The 16883-nt window shown below is 39.0% G+C and overlaps 1 protein-coding gene across 1 annotated transcript in view; it reads right to left on the bottom strand.

Annotated features, from left to right (window-relative positions):
- Nucleotides 1–16883, bottom strand: part of ADGRV1 (adhesion G protein-coupled receptor V1) — a 724059-nt gene that overhangs the window by 607969 nt on the left and 99207 nt on the right. Inside the window, exons 12-17 of the mRNA XM_075542665.1 lie at nucleotides 12848–13024; nucleotides 10198–10421; nucleotides 5287–5413; nucleotides 5004–5189; nucleotides 3168–3348; nucleotides 1856–2019 (exon numbers count right to left, since the gene is read on the bottom strand). Of these exons, the coding sequence (XP_075398780.1) occupies nucleotides 1856–2019; nucleotides 3168–3348; nucleotides 5004–5189; nucleotides 5287–5413; nucleotides 10198–10421; nucleotides 12848–13024 (1059 nt within the window). The remainder of the gene's footprint in view (nucleotides 1–1855; nucleotides 2020–3167; nucleotides 3349–5003; nucleotides 5190–5286; nucleotides 5414–10197; nucleotides 10422–12847; nucleotides 13025–16883) is intronic.

The following is a 16883-nucleotide window of genomic DNA, read 5'->3' as shown; positions in this document are numbered from 1 at the left end:
CTGTCCTCCAATCCTTATGCTTTGTTCTTCATATCCTCCAGCTTCTCTGACGATTTTCTCAGCATAGATTGAAGAAATATGGTGAAAGGGCACAACCCTCACGCACACCTTTCTTGATTCTAAAACATGCAACCTTCCCCTGTTCTATTTACATAGCTGACTCCTGATCCATGTACGAGTCCTATAGGAGCACAATCTCGTGCTCTGGAGTTCCCATGATTCTTAAGGCTCTCCAGAGTTTGTTGTGACCCATGTGGTGTAAGGTCCAGCATGGACTGGGTCAGTTAAATTCAAGATAGAGAGGTCAGCTCAGAAGGTTAGAGCAACTATTTGAGGAATTTCAGATGGGTAATCTTGATAGATTTTATCAAAGCTCACAGGAATATCACAAGGGTTTATCCTGAAGAAGTTAGAAGAAAATTGAAACCAACATTGGTGAGGAGAAGCTGTGCTTAGAATTTGTTTCTTTCCCCCCATGACTAGAGTGCACCTGCTCGTTCTTTAAGCGTGGTGAAAAAGGAACATCAAATGACTGAGATTGTCATTGAGAAACTTCACACATTTCACTCTACAGACCTAACCTTGCCTCTGCAGATTATTTTGTTCCCAAAATAAACAGAAACAAAGAACAAGTCAAAGGACACACTTTGAGTCCTTGGGATGCCCAAACTGCTAGAATTTACGAGGTATCAAGTGAAGAGGGTTATGTAGTCATTCAGGGAGGAGTTACAGAGATGGGCATACCACCTTCAGAAGTGTATAGATCTAGTTGGATGATATTTTGAGAAACAATAGTTTCACACTTTGATATTTTGTTTAACAAAGGTTTAGATGAATTTGTAGCAATACTTTACAAACACATGTTGTTTACAAGGAGAAAAAATGGGAGCAAAATATGACTTTTCATCCTCATTTAGAACATGCTTCATAATAGTCACGAAAGTTCAGCTAGCTCCAGGAGGCCTCTGAAGCCCCTTTCTGGGGTGTCACCTCATGTGGGTCACTAGGATCTCCTCTCTATTTCATAGCAAGAGGAGATTCCACCAAGTTGTGGCAAAAGTGTACCCAGGCAGACACTGCTAGCTTCCTCATCCTTTATGTGAGTTGGTCTTTTGCTGACTCCAAAACCGAAAAGCGCTGGGCTTACTTTCTCCTGAGGAAAAGCACTAGAGAAGGGAGCAGACCATGCTTGCTGTCCCGAGCTCAGAGCTGTCCTTTCCCTCCGAAAAGAAACACCAGTTCCTGGTGTTACTAAATTCTCTTACAAATGGCATCCTCTTGGTTTTGTTTTATGTGTTAGAAAATTCCATTATATTTTAACAGTTTTATTGGCGTGTAATGCATGTACCATATAATCTAATCATTTACATATATTAAAAAGGTTTGTGCAGTCACCACCACAATCAATTTCAGGACATTTTTTTTCTTTCTTGGACCCAATACCATGAGCTTCCCATTACCCAATAGCATCTTCTTTGGTCTCATGACCCGACCCATGCGGCATGGCTCTGAAAATGCACTATGGGACATCTTTGTGAAATCTAGATGAATAGCATCCTTGTCGTCACAGGGCCAGCCACTTGTCCCACAGCCGGGGGTCTCTGAATTTACACCTAAGCACAGTCAACAAACGGTGTCTCTGACTTGCCACCTTGAAGTTAAAATGACTTCAGAGGAACCAAAACAGAGTATCTCTCTGATCTCTAGTCATATACATTTATATCTGAGTTCTTTATTACACACTGCTATAACAAAGTTATATCAGGCATTTAAGTATTTAATAAAATTATTTAATAAAAATTATTATTATACAACTAAAGCAAAGAAAGCAAGGTATTATATGTGCAAGATTTACCTCATCTGGTAGGGAATAAATGGTGATGTTATTTGAGAATTCCTGGTCTCCGAAGACCACAGTCCCCTGGACGGGAAACACATCCTGCGTAGAATCTGGAGTAACCACCCAGGATACACTAACATCACCAAAGGTGCCTCGATTTCTTATGAGATCATAAACAGCTGTGAAATACAGAAGTACGCAATCCATATGAATATACATCGAACAATTTTTAAAAGATGGCTAAGAAATTATTGAATTATGTAAAAGTAAAAAATAAGACTGTTCTTTAAATAAAGGCCTAGTCTTATCAGAACTGTCTACAAGGCATATACAAAAATGTGTTAACTATCAAAGGCCTAGTTTTATCAGAAATGTCTACAAGGCACATACAAAAATGTGTTAACTATTTGATGAAATATTATTTTTTAAATGTATTAGGCTATTCCTACCACTGCAGGCCCATACTCAACTCACTGCCATCGAGTAAGTGCTGACTCATAGCGACCTCCTCTGGGTTTCCAGGACTGTAACTGGTTACGGGAGTAGAAAGCCCCGTCTTTCTCCTCGGGAGTTGCGGGTGGTTTAGAACCACCGCCTGTGATTAGGCAGCCTGATGAGTAACCACTACCCCACCAGGATTCCTTCGGATCAAATAAAGAGAGCCAAATATTTCTATCATGGTTTGGGAATGTTAAAGGTTACTCACCATTAAGAGCAGACTGTTCATTAATTTGATGCACCCACCACCATTCTACAAGGAGATCTGTAATACGGCAGGGAAAGCCACACCGTGGAAGAAAACTGAGACTAACTGCTCAGTAAAGATTTAAAGTTTCTGAAACTGTAAGAAACAGACCCACTTTGCTCTTTGGGGTCACAATAAGTCAGAACGTACTCAGTGGAAATGGTAGGATCAAGAAATCCTACAAAGGGATTTGCTATAGGCCGCTAGACAAAGCTGCACTTGTAAAAGTGATTTTCTTACTTAGCCAAACACTGCTTTCGAAAGAAACTACTTCTCATTTCTTGTGACTGTAAGGGCTCTCTAGCACTGCCCACGTTTTTAAAGTCCCTCCATGTGATTGGGCCCATTGCTGGGGGGTTGAGTTCTGCTTCATAAGGTGAGCTGACGTCAAAACGTGACAGCTTTCACCGGTAGCATCTCAATACTATGTAAGAAAAAAACCGTGTACGAGAGTCAAAGAGATCACATTTCTGAACTGTCGACAATTTCCAAGGCCGAATGGCAATTGAACATGGTTAATAAAAAATAAAGATTAATTTATTTCTTCTTAGGAAATTGTAGAGTAGAAGGAGAATAAATTACCACTGTGGGTATCTTCTCCTTTACTTTCGTTTATCAAGATGATTAAGCCTTCAGAAACAAATCCTATGACCCCGTGAGGATCGTCGTTTTTCAGAATTGTGATGTTCACAGCGGCAGCACTTCCCAGCTTGCTCCCCCATTCACCGTGGCTGCTGAGGACCACCCAGTAGTGTTCATCCAACTGGAGAGAGCACAGCACATGAAGAACAGAGGGCTGAGCTGGCCGGAGTGCTCAGAACAGATACACTCGAGCATATCTGTCTACTCAGTTACTCAAAACAATGCAGTAAACAGCAAAAGAACTGATATTATTTTTTAAAATCTTTTTAACGTTCTCCCATCAGTTAAAATAATAGCTGTCAGCATGTATTGTGCAAAAACAGGAAAAGTAAAAGATCACAATAACCTAAAAGAGTGAGAAGACTGGACTCCCTTTATCTCTATGAGTTAATAAAATACATTCAGTTCAACAGTTTCATACGAAGGGGTATCCCCCAAAATGGATTTTTTTCAAAGATATGTATTTTTAAATTTTTTTACACAACAACCTTATCAACTTGAAACTACTCTCCATTACACTTAATACATTTTTCAACTCTGCGATTCCATTGTGGGAAACATTTTTCAAACTTAACTGTTTGAATGGCTGGCAGGACCTCCCTAATTTTTCCTTCACCTCTTTTACATTGTCATATCACTGTTTCTTTTCATGTCCCTCTGCATTCACAGAAATACAAAGAAGTCGAATGGAGTGAAGTCAGGTGAATAAGGTGTATGGGCCAAGAGAGGCATGCTGTTTTTTGCCAAGAACTGGTGCACTGGGATGGCTGCATAAGCAGGTCCATTGTCATGGCGCCAAAACCAGTCCCCTGTCTGCCATAAATCAGGCTTCTTTTGGTCTCACACTGTTATGCAGTCTTTTCAGAACCTCTAAATGGAAAGCTTGATTAACAGTCTGGCCTGGTGGAATGAGCTCCACATGCACTGCGAGTCCGCAGTTCATCCTTTGGGAAGTTAACGATGTCCAGAGCAAGATTTATCATCAATCCACATTTCACCTCTTTTTGAAATGAGAAAACCACTCATACACTTGAGTTTTTCCCATAGCACTGTCCTTGTAAGCTGTGTTCAACATCACAACAGTTTCTGTGGCATTTTTCCAGAGCAGGAAACAACATTTCACAGCTGCACACGGTTTTCTCAACCATCACAAAAAAACAAGGTTCCAGTGAGACTGCTTTTTCCGAAAAAATTCACTGTGACCAGAGTGAATCAGGCAACACCACTGGGTGCACTAATTCAGAGCAAGTTGCTCAATGCTTGCCTAGTTGGTGTGGGGGGGGGGGGCGGTGTAAGGGTGGGCAGGGATGTATAAAAAAGCTCTGTTCTGCCTAACACAATTCCGGGTTTTTGGGGGGTATCCCCTAATATATACTGATATGTAAACATAACAGGATTCTCCTTGGTTTCACTAATATAAATCAAATTTACCTTCTCTAAAAACAGTTTTACAGCATCACTTCGTCAGTTCAAATCCCTGTCATTAAAAATTAAGTCCATAGCAATTACATAAAATAAGTTAACAATAAACAAGAAAAGATGAAAACTGATCACACATTGACAGTTTCAGATTAATATTTCTGTATGTCACACAAAAAGACACCATTTAAACTTTCATGAGTCTTACTTTGTGTTTTAACTTGTTTTCCCCAAAACATACTGTATAATCCTTCCTTGCCTTTCAATCCTTTGTACCTCTTTGCAAATACACAACATTGTTTTCTTAGATAACATCAACCTTCAGAAAAAGCACAAGAGTCAAAGAAGATCCCGTACCTCTGGTATTCCGTCTAATCTGGTTAGCAAGGTGATCACAATCTCTCTCTCCCCAGGCTGAAATTCCAGGACGCCCATGTTCCCATAGAACTCATTACTGTCTCTTGGCTCCACTCGGTAGTGTAGAAACTGCTTCACAAGAGCCCCCCTGGACCGCATGATGTGCAGTTCCACCGACTCTCCTTCCTGAAAAGAAAAAAGGGGGAAATCACAAATACTCCAGTCTTCCATTGCATTCTCCTGAAGCTGTGATGCCGGGGCACTGGGGTTCTTTCACACTTACGTTTATAATATAAGGCCCTCTAGAAGAAGGGGAAAACTCAAAAACTCCCCCAGGATCATCATTTTCCAAAATAATTAGATCCCGACTAGTATATCCAGATTTCAGTACTTGATTTTCCACATTGACTCTGCGAAAGTCAGGAAAGAAAAATGTACCAGCTAATTATAATTTTACTTTTACATTTTCTAGGCTTCTAAGGTAATATTTACACCATGCACAAATAGTAATGTTAAGGGAAGTGACTAGGAATTAAAATCGAGTTTAAGTGTCTTTAATTCACTTAAAATCAAAGTTTTATTCACAGCCCTTACAGGAAGCCTATTTCTGATTTCCCTGTTGGTTTCCTGGAAGCCCCACCACATCAGAAACACGGGAAACCAAACGCTGCAAGTGTACTGTACTTTATTGTTAAGAAGAAACAAACAAGATCTGTTTCCACCATGTCAGAAAAACTATAATTTGTTATACTAAGTAAAAGGACGACACCTGAACAACATTTCACTATAATTTTATATTCATTTGAGTGTCTTCAAGAGTGTGCCGCATCAAATGCTACTAACTTGCAAAGAAGGTGTGCAACTGCATATCTTAAAGGCAGCCAAATGAATTAAAAATAAACAATGTCATAAAACGGATACTGTTTTGGCAATAATCTGTGTCCCTTAAAGTGTTTTCGATTCACTTCAATTTTAAACTCATGCAAGGTTTTTTTTCTTTTACGATGACATAAAATTTTACAATGACACAAAATGTGGACATACGAGGGAGGAAATGAATGAAGTAGGGCAGATGTAGGGTGCACGGCATGTTACAATAATTCCTATGGTGCTGTCCTTGTTGGGTGCCATGAGGTTGGCCCCAGTTCACAGGGACCCTAAGGACAACAGAACGAAACATCACCGGCCCTGTGCCCCCGTCACAGCTGTTCCACTTGGAGCGCCTTTACAGCCACTGTGTCCATCCACGTCATCGAAGGGCCTTCCTCCGTCTGACTGCCCCTGCACTTTACCAAGCTTGATGGCCTCAAGTAGACCTCAAAACGAAGATATTCAAACAAGATGTCTGTGTTTCTGCGTGTTAATTTTGGGGGGTATGTGCTCAGCGTGTAATTAGAATGATCAAAGGGACTCAGACCGCAAGACACTGTGGGTTAAAAGCTAGCAGGCTCCTGGAAGATTCCCAGTCCTGCAAGTCGCTCCAAGCCTCTCCAAATGTCACTTCCTCCTGAAGCACGGAGTACTCATGAACCACAATTAGTGTGTGGAAAGCCTGCTCACTTCCCATGCAACATCGAATCGGAATGAATGTCCTTGCCTACATTCTGGAAATGTGACAGCAACACTTCGCATGTGGTTAGCTACAGAAGAGATCATCCAAATAACAGGGCAATGATTTATCATCTTGTTCATGAAGACATGATTTTCACAGCAAATATTGATATCTCATTGATATTGACATTTTCCTTTAAAAATGCCCTATGTCCACACTAGCTAGAAGATAAAGAAAATGGAGCAGAAGCTAAAGTATCACAATCCACTCTGATCGCTGAATGAGTAAATTTATCTGTAGACTTTCTGAAAGTATACCAGCCCATGTTTGAAAAGTTCCGTATGCAACAACCAAGGTACTGGCAAGAAAATGCCCAGATACACTCAGAAACACCCTAAAAAGAGATGAGACGATTGTTGGCTATTTCTCTGTTAGACAAACTTCAGGGTTTATTAAGGCTCTTGTGTGAGAATTTCAGAAGTACCTATCTGTGTGTGCTTCTGGGTTGTGTGCAGGCTGTAAAGAAAGTTACAACAAGCCCTTCCAATGGGTAGCAGGGCTGCATGGCCTGTATCGCACCACACCGACCATGCAAACATACAAGTAGACTACTCCTCAAACAACTGCCAAACAGTCTAAATATTCATGATTTTAAAACTCCTACACCAACCACCCGAACCCTCCTTTACCAGTACACAACAGAACGACACACAGAGCATGCACAGGCAGGTGAACAAGCAGAATCCCTAAGGACCGTGGGTCATGCAGAAAGGCAGCCCAGTCCAACACAATCACTTGCAAAGCGAAAATGCTGAAAAATCTACAGAAAGGCCTTATTGTGTACACTTACCCAAAATATACCACAAACCGTTCCGTTTCTACCCTGTTAACACAAAAACACGTGTGGGAGGGGAAGAGGCGACAGGACACTATTTGCCAAACTCTCACTGATACTGCTAGAAACTTCGAATGGGAGAGAAAAATAAGCTAAAGAAAGCTCTTCTCTTTTTTTTTTTTTTTTTTGGTCCCAGGAACTATCAATGTTCGCTTTATGGGAAGGCTGCACACTGGCACGATGCTATTGACAATTGCTAGCAAGGGGCTCAGCGGTTCCCACTTATGGACGATGACCCCATGGCCAGACAGCGTGTGAAGACATTCCTTTCCAGGCCTCCACCACGCTTGTGCTTGCCAACCCCTGAGCAGACTCGCAGACCGCAGCAGCTGAGCAAATTGCATTCAGCCTATTTATAATTACTTGGTCGCTTTAATTAGGGTTGTGGGTTTTTTTGGAAAAAGGAAAACCTCAATCCTCAGATCTAAAGCCCGCTGTTCTTTGAGTTAGGAAAATAGATGAGCCGAGACACACACTCCTTTTATCCTGTGCCTGGAGTACACTCAAGGGGATAAAATATCATGATGTTCATCAACAATGGCAAATATGACTTCAATACAATTTTATATCCAGAGACCTAAACACTATTCTAACTCTCCAATTTATTTCATTTCTAAAACCTGGAAAGCATCAAAATGTATAGCTCTAGTCTCTGTTTTCAGTCAGCTACCCATTTATAGAAATCGGGTTATATAGCACATATGACGTTGATTCTGACTTGGAGACACCTAAACAATAAAACGTTTTTAATTAGCATAGTTTGAATACCTCAAATGTACTTAGTACTAAGCCAAATTCTTCTTATGTTTAGTTGCCTACTAAAGATTACTTGCTATGAAGTTTTACCTTTTTTTAGTTAAAAAAAAGAGAGTACTTGAATTTGACATTAGGAGAACAAATTACACTCTATCACAATAAAGCATTCATTATTTTTGTTACAATATTGTTGTATAATGACTTAGAATTGTTTATTCTTTCTTGCATTTTAATTTCATTACAAATTAGCAAAATAGCATGCTAGTACAAATCAGATTTTACTCTCATATTTTATTTAACCAATTATGTCTTAGAAACACTCATTCTTGCTCATACACATTTGAGATATTATAAGAATGCTCTAGTTTCTAATTGAATTAGGGTATTTTAATAAGCATACAAATTAATTTCCTCTATCTGAAATAAGATGAACCATTAATTTTTGAAAACTTTTATCCTCTGATTGAGACTTACTAGGTATTATTTCTACCCACAGGAAAGAGAGGCAACAACTAAAATACTATAAAATGCATTTAATTAATTTCAAATGTTTACATAACAAAGTCTCACAAATGACTGGCTTGAAAACATGTAGCTATAAAGAAAAACTATACATTTTCAATGGATTTAAATCATTCTTTGAACATTTAATTCAGAGCAGAAACTCTCAGCTGAGCTTGTAAATTTTATAGACTACCACAGTTTTAGATTCTGATTATTCTTCATTTTGCATATTTTGAATAATTAATAAGTATTCAGATCTCTTTTAAGGAAAAAAACATAAGTAAAAAATTAATAATTATAGTATGTGCTTCACAGATTGTTTCCACCTTCCCTTAGAATTTATTGCATAGCATATATTAAACTGTGAGTCATGTGCACTTACTCTTCTTAACTGTGTTTTGTTTATACTTTTGCATTTTTGTTTCAATACTTTTTATTTTTACTTTGTCATCTGAAGAAAGTAAACATAACATGGCTGTCTCAAATCAAACAAAATTATCAGCAGGCACTCAATAATTGGTCATTGACATTCTGTATCTTCCCTCCACGTAAAATTTAAGTTTTTTTAAATGACTGCTTGTCAGATTTTTAGAGTTATGTTCCTCTTTTGTTTAAGTAGTAAGAGGTCAACTGAAATGCAGTCAGACAAAATGTCTACAAAAAACAAGAGATTGATAAGAATCGAGGAAAATAAACAGCGGCTACACAGAACAATAATTTACCCCATCTGCTCTGATTAACACGGGTCAAAATATCATTCATCGAATTACTTTGTGATTTTGCTGTTTCTACAGCATAACAACGCCTTCAAGTCATGCCTAATCTCTAACATGTCCCCACTGTAATATAAAGAGACCTGGATTACAACAGTTTGCTTTTGAATTGTAAAAAGCACCCGTTAGCATCGATTAAACATAAGATTTTATTTTCTTTGGTTGCTTTTTACAGAAAAAGAAAATCCTTTGAGGATGGAATCTCTTCTTAATAGAAATTACTCATTGAGGAATGCTAAGTAAACCTTTATTAGAGAAAAAAAACCTAGAGTTTGTGTTATTTGTGACTGCCTGAAAATTATGTATTGTTTAGCATTCTGTGTAAAGAAAGAGAATTTCATTTTGTGAAGATTAAAAATTTCATTTTACTTTCTCAAAAGACTCTAATCCTCACCTTTATTAAAAACAGAAGCTAACAAAGTTATTTGCTTAATTAACTCACATTTTAGATTTCTTGCTACCATTTATAAACATAGCAACCTAATAACTATGATTTAGAGTTAGCCAATATCTCCTTATAATATGTCACAATAAAAGTGCTGCAAAATTTCTCTGGAAATATAATATTTGGTCTAAACAAACCAACAACAAATAACAAAAGAAGGCCAGCATAACATTTTCTCTTTGCTTTTTATAAACAATATCAAATATTAATATCAAAAGTTAATCAAGAATATATAAACATGCATAAATGTAACCAAAAGGAGTTATTACCTGTCTAGAGAAAGTGTAACGGTTTCATTCATCTCTGGTATGTCATCAGCTTTGACAGTAATGTTGATTGTTGTGTCGCTTTGCCCAGATAAAAACACAACAGAGCCATTGAAGGGACCTATATCATCCAGGGTCACTGCTTTTGAATTAAAGCCAGAGGGCTTTAAACTCCAGTAGACAGTAGCCTGCCCATCTGTTCCATCCCGATGTAAAGGAATGTATATCTTTAAAAGAGAAAGTGGAAGAACAAGTTCCTCTGAAATACATACTCCTAAGTTACATAAGCATTGCATGTCTTAAATGCACACGATATTGTTTCTTGTGCTCCAGATAGAAAAGTGAGCTATTAAATTCCATTAGTATTACAAGGGAAGAAATCTTTTTAAGGTTGAAAGTATATTAGATCATTTTATTTTACTAATCAAATTAATCTACAAATTTATCCACAAGCAAAAATGTGCCTATCCAAGGACTTGTCTCAATAAAATAGACATATTTTTAAAGTCCAATAATCTGAAGAGCTTTTGAACAAGCTTTCTAAATAATAAATTTCCATGAGAGGTTCTCTAGAAAAGAATTAATATAATATGCCATTAGAAGCTGAAAATAAATGTCTTCATAAAAACTGTAAATTACACATAATGTAAAATGCATCCCAAAGTGATAGGGGGAGGGAGGAATCCACCCAATTAAATAAATACTCACATCACAGCCCTAGGTTACCTTAAGCAAATTAACCTCTGAACTAAATTTCCTTGTGTGAAATGAGGCTAATAGCACCTACATTTCAAGTCCTTTCAGTATGTAGAACAGCATTTCTGCAGAGTGCGAGCTAAATCAATAGAAGCTATTATCAATAATTGTGAAAACGGTGCACGTGCCACTTTCATTCAAAGGTAGTATTTTCAATACACATAATGAAAAAACCATTGCAATGGTAATGATATGCTACCAAGCTCTTAGAAGAGGTAGCCTCTTTATTACTTGTCCTTTAACACACAGGAGGGGCTTTCACATTTTTTGTAGAAAGTAAAATTAAAGGACAGTGGAATTCTTCCATGAACTTTTTAAAGTCCCTTTGTACGATCTTAAAATAATGGAAGGCCTTTTCACCAATAACCATTCTGCTAATTTGGCCAGCAATAGTAAAGGCTGTAAGTAGCGACAGTTAAAATTCAAAGCAAAGTCAACAGAGTCATAGCGGGCCAGGCGTGGAACCCTCTGGAAGGAGTGCATGTGATGAGGGCATTGAGGCGGCAGTGAACGCAGAGAAATACCTACTTGAGGTATTTCCCAGAAAGGGAGGAACTCGACCTCAGGGGGGCCAAAGCATACCTTCAAAGCCTCAAAGGAAAAATAGGACATGGAAAATGTATAGCTTTATAAGATAAGCAAATAAAAGCAATCCACTCTTTTAGATCAAATGAAATTCTCTCCTAATACAACAGAAAACAATGTATGTGCATCTTTTAAAATGGAGCTTCCCTATCTATTTACAAAAGCAAACAAAGGAATGGCACTGTATTATGACATGAGGTTTTAATAAAATCAACTCTCCTCATCCTTAGCTGAACTCAACCCAACTGAAATTAATCTCTGTGTGCGGAACCTGGAGAATCGCAGGAACAGACTGTGCCAATGCTGAGAGCCAGTGCTGTCTCCAGATCGGTAGACACGGAACAACTCAACTAGGTGTCTGTGGGATGCATGTACGGAAGGAGGGGTGGGAAATCTTCTATATATGGATATCCATATATGTACACATATATGTATTTATGTGTGCATGCACAAAATCTATGACTTGGTATCTCTTAACTGTCACACAATCACCTCTACCAATTACACAGCCCAAGACAGTCTTCTCCTTCCTATCAATGAATTCATCTGGAAAGCTGAAAGATAGGGTAGGTCAAGGAAACGTGTGGCACCTGGCCGGGCCTTAAAAGAATAACAGAAGTGTTTATGTGTGACTCTCACTGTAAGCGACCCTATGCACAACAAGAAAACACTGCACAGCGCTTCTCCATCCTCACAATGGGGCCTGTGCCTGAGCCCGTTGATGCGGCCAGCCTGTCAATTCGTCTTGTCGAGGACATTCCTTTGTTCACCGCCCCTTTGCTTTACCAAAGATGGCGTCCTTCTCCATAGTCTCTCCTGACACCATGTTCAAAGCATGTAAGATGAAGTCTTACCATCCTGGCCCCTCAGGCGCCCTCTGGCCTTACTTCTTCCAATGCAGATTGTTTTGCCCTCTTAGCAGACCAAGGTCCGTTCAGTTTCCTTTCTCGCGGCACAATCCAAATGCAATGTCCAGTGTATCATAGCCCCAGTAAAAGTAGCAATATCAAAATAGCCCACATCCTCTGCACACAATTAATTCTACTTTTATATGGCAAAGGATCATGAGAAATCATACACTCGTCAATTACTTGAGTCAAATTATATATTCAAAGTTTGCTGTAAATGAGGGAGCTTTTCAAGATCTATTAACTCCATATCCTATCTCTACTACAGATAGATAGATAGATAGAAAAATAGATAGATAGATAGATAGATAGATAGATAGATAGATAGATAGATAGATGATAGATAGTTCTGTACATAACTCCAAAATCTATTAGACCCCATCAATAAGTAAAAACCTACTTACCACTTCAGCCAGGGAATCTTCTGGTTCATGCAAAATGATTGGAAGATTGCTAGTAAAACCAATTTCTCCGTTTGCAATGTCTGGAGTAACCAGTAAAGAAATATTTTGAATTTTTCCAAATCTAGGGCTTACAGGTGGGATTGGAGGTCTGAGGTTCACCAATTCCACACTCTCCAACTGTTAATAAATAAAAATAAACAAAAACTCTAAAATGAAGAATAAAAACTTTTTTAAAAATTTGAAAATCACTTTCATATAACAGGGTAACAAACTGTTACCATTAATTATCCTCCTGTAGCAATCACTATCTCTTACCAATTGCCTGCACTGGCTTTTGTTTAGCTCTTTCTTGCCACAAATATAATTGTTCCCCAGAATTCTTCCAAGTCTTGTATCTTATAATTTTATACTTCCATCACAATAATAGATCTCTTTTTCACATTTGAAATTCTGGACATTATGGGACTGTCACTAAAACACCCCACAGCTATTATGTTTTTAGCTCTAACTGATGATGACCCCCCACCATATACAAAAAGATTGGTCCACAGTTTTGATTGACTAAGTTTTCAGTAGTAGATGATCAGGCCTTTTTTCCTAGTTTGTCTTAACTATGAACATTCCAAAGGAACATATTCAGCATCCGGGCAACACAAAGCTTCTGCTGGCCAACAGACGTCATGGGCATTGGCCAATCCTACAGACAGATGGTCCAAAATGGCAATCTCTACCTCTGGTCCATGTCCCCTCCCCACCACAATCACCACTACCACCACTACCACCACCTGCTTTTCCTTCGTTGGCCTATCCCAAGTTACTTGACCTTAAAGCCAAATCTCAGAAAGTTGGCTACACACCTCCTTCTGCTGATCCAACTAAACATTCCCCTTCAATTACAGGAAAATAGACTATCAGAACTCCAAACTGTAACTCAACATGTCATTTGCAGAAAGGCAACACAGACATACACACAATGTTGCTGTAACAAATTAACATGACCACCACAGTAACTTCTCATGGTGTTTTCCTCACCCAGAATGCCTCTCTCCCTCATATCACAAGTTCAAAATGTGCCCATGCTCAAAGGCTGACTCACGTTTTCTACTTTTCCAAAAAGAGTTCCTTGAACATCCCAGTACTCTGTATTCTACTATTTCCAAATGATTACCTTTATCCTCACTAAACCTAAAATTTAATTATAAATTTTTTTGTGTCATAGATTTCTTGTTTGAAGACCCTGGCTGGGAAAATGGAGTTGTCATGAATCAGAATCAACACAACAGCAAGTGGTTTAGATATTGCCTGTTTATCATTATTGTCTGTGCTCCGGACTTTCACACAGTTTTACTTCACACAGGACTGTGGAGCTCTTGGGTGATTTCATTATTCTCTTTTTTATTCCTAGCACATTACAGACTCAAGAAAGCATCAGAGAAACAAAAGGTATGCGTTGATGTATCCCTGAAACCCAAACTGAGCTCTACTGAAACATCGAAAGCTTTCATCACCTTAAAGGTTCCTACTACAAAACGCATTCAAGGTTCTAACTACAAAATTCGAACTCACTTGAAAAATTTAGAAAGAAATAATCACTTGCAAGACTACAGAAATCATACCTATTTAAGCCACCATAGTCTTAACGAGCCACCGGGGTCTCCTCTCCTCTGTTACCTTTGTAACGTGGAAAGGAAGCCACTACATAGCCAACAACAGAGACCTGTGACTTAAGCTGTGATTTTCACAGGTGAACATAAACGGTGGTGCTGACTGCCCCACGTATGCTCACACTCTGTGGTGAATAACATGTTTTTACGGGGAAATGTCACCTGTTTTGAAAACCAGATAAAAGAGAAAGGTATTTTTTAGAGCCACAGTGGGTATTCACGTTAATGAAAGACAAAAGGTGTTGGCCTCACCGATGTCCTGAAGCCTTGAGTAAAAAGGGTGATTCTACAGTGATTGTGTGTGTACACCCTCTGCCGCCTGTCTAGTCATAAAGAGACAAACGGATTATCTTGTTCAAGTACCAAGGACAGAAACTCAGTAGCGTATTAGTAAAGCTTTCTAACATCAACTTTCTTCATAGTTACTTTCATCACACACACAAAGAACTAGTTATAGATATTTTGTTACTAAGCAATAAGAAGAAAGAAGACAGAGAAGGCTAAGAAATTAATGACTCAAAAAGAAAATGCGAATTTGACATAGCTCATTTCCTAGTGTCTGTGCCTTTCCCCCGGGCTTCGTAGGCATCTGCTAAATGGAACGACTCCGTTCGTGAAGAGTCGGTCTCTGCTTTCAATGCACTTGCAACCGAGACAGCGCTTTTCTAACTCCATGCTTGCCGGAGTACTCTCTCAGACAGAAGCGTTTCACTGAAGAATGAGGGGCAGCTCATGCCTCAGATTCCCCTTTCTTCGGTTTCATTCAACTTGTTTCAGAGCCTGATGCCTCCCATTCTTGCGCTTCTCATCCATTATCCACTATACAAACTACACAGCCTTCTGATTCCAACCAGCTTTCCAGCCCTACAGCTCTTTTGAATGTCACGGAATGATGTCAGTGACTAATAAAGACCCCCCACCCCACCCCTGCTAAACAGGGGTGAAACTGTCTGCACTGTAAGACCTTTGTTTCTAGCTGAATGCAGAGACAGCATAAAGAATTGGGTCTGGGGTTGGTGGTGTAAACACCTTCCTAACGCAGCCTACATCACCAAATTCCAAAAGCACACACTACCTTCCAAGGTTTTTTACTTAGTTCTCAAGGTTATAAAAAAACAAATTATATCGTGATTTATACGATGTTAGCAATAAAAGGACTTCAGTAAAATCTGACTCAGAGGCTTCTTATTAAAATGTTGTTTGTAGGAGATTCTTCACAGATATGTTGCTAGAGATATTAGAAGTATTCATAGTAGTTTAATAGAGTTTAGATAGATAGATAGATAGATAGATAGATAGATAGATAGATAGATAGATAGATAGATAGATATTTGCGGAAACCTCAGTCAGCCTACTCCTCTCTGAAATCAAATGCAACTGGATAAAATCTTTGCTTCATTTATTTTCATGATTTGGCTTGCATATGAATCTGTGAGATCAGAGACACAGAAAGCAGAACTGAGCTCTGAGGTCGTGGGGCACACCACTCAGACACACACTGAGGAGAAGGTTCTGATGTCGGGGAACACTGGGAGCCAAGACGGCAGAGAGCACTACCACCCCAAAGTCCCAAAGACTCTGCGGACATCCCTAAATTCTACAAGGTCATCTGCCTGACAATTATCTCCAAGAGACACCTTCCGATTTCCCAGTTGGGGAAACGCCACCCCAAGTGAGAATCGTGAAATTGGTAGGCATTTTCATATTCAGAGAATCCATTTAAAGTGAAAATGATATGAAAAGTTTTTGCATGAAGTCCAGCTTAATCTTTTTTGTTTTAGGTTCCTAAATATAGCTCTAATTATGTTCAGGTGGCAGCATTCGCTCGTTCTAACTTCTGGCCAATGGCTGGAACACTCTCTACTCCACTTGATTTGATCTAGATCCACCAACCTCTGGCCAGTGACCTCAGAAATGCATTCCACCAACTAGAGGAGGAAATGAAAAAGCTGAAAATAGGTCCAGTTTCCAAATACCCATCAACCCAAAAAGAATAACTCAAAAGTCATTCAAAGTGTTTGTTGCCTCACAAACAAAAGCAGGCACCATAATAAACTATCCCCAGCAAGCTTGAGAAGAAAGTTACAGGACCAACAGTCCCAGGAGGCCTTGAGGAAGAAGGGGGTGGGGGAAGAATGCAGTTGGCAAACTGCCATAGATAGCGGAACAACTAGGGAATAAAAGTCAATAATGAGGAGTATATAGAGATCCTGGGGGCACTGGGGCAACAGCAATCTAGCTGAGAGGAAGTACTAAGTACTAAGTAGGGCAAGCATGATGGTGGGGCAGAAGGAAGGTAAAAGGAAACAGAAATGATCTAGGAAGCAAAGCTATGGATAGAGGTATAAGCATAAGGTGTGTCCATATGTAAA

This window comes from Tenrec ecaudatus, chromosome 2, assembly GCF_050624435.1.
Source record: "Tenrec ecaudatus isolate mTenEca1 chromosome 2, mTenEca1.hap1, whole genome shotgun sequence".
Lineage (NCBI taxonomy): Eukaryota > Metazoa > Chordata > Mammalia > Afrosoricida > Tenrecidae > Tenrec > Tenrec ecaudatus.
Note: the sequence above shows the minus strand (reverse complement) of the source record. Positions and strands in the feature narration are given on the sequence as shown.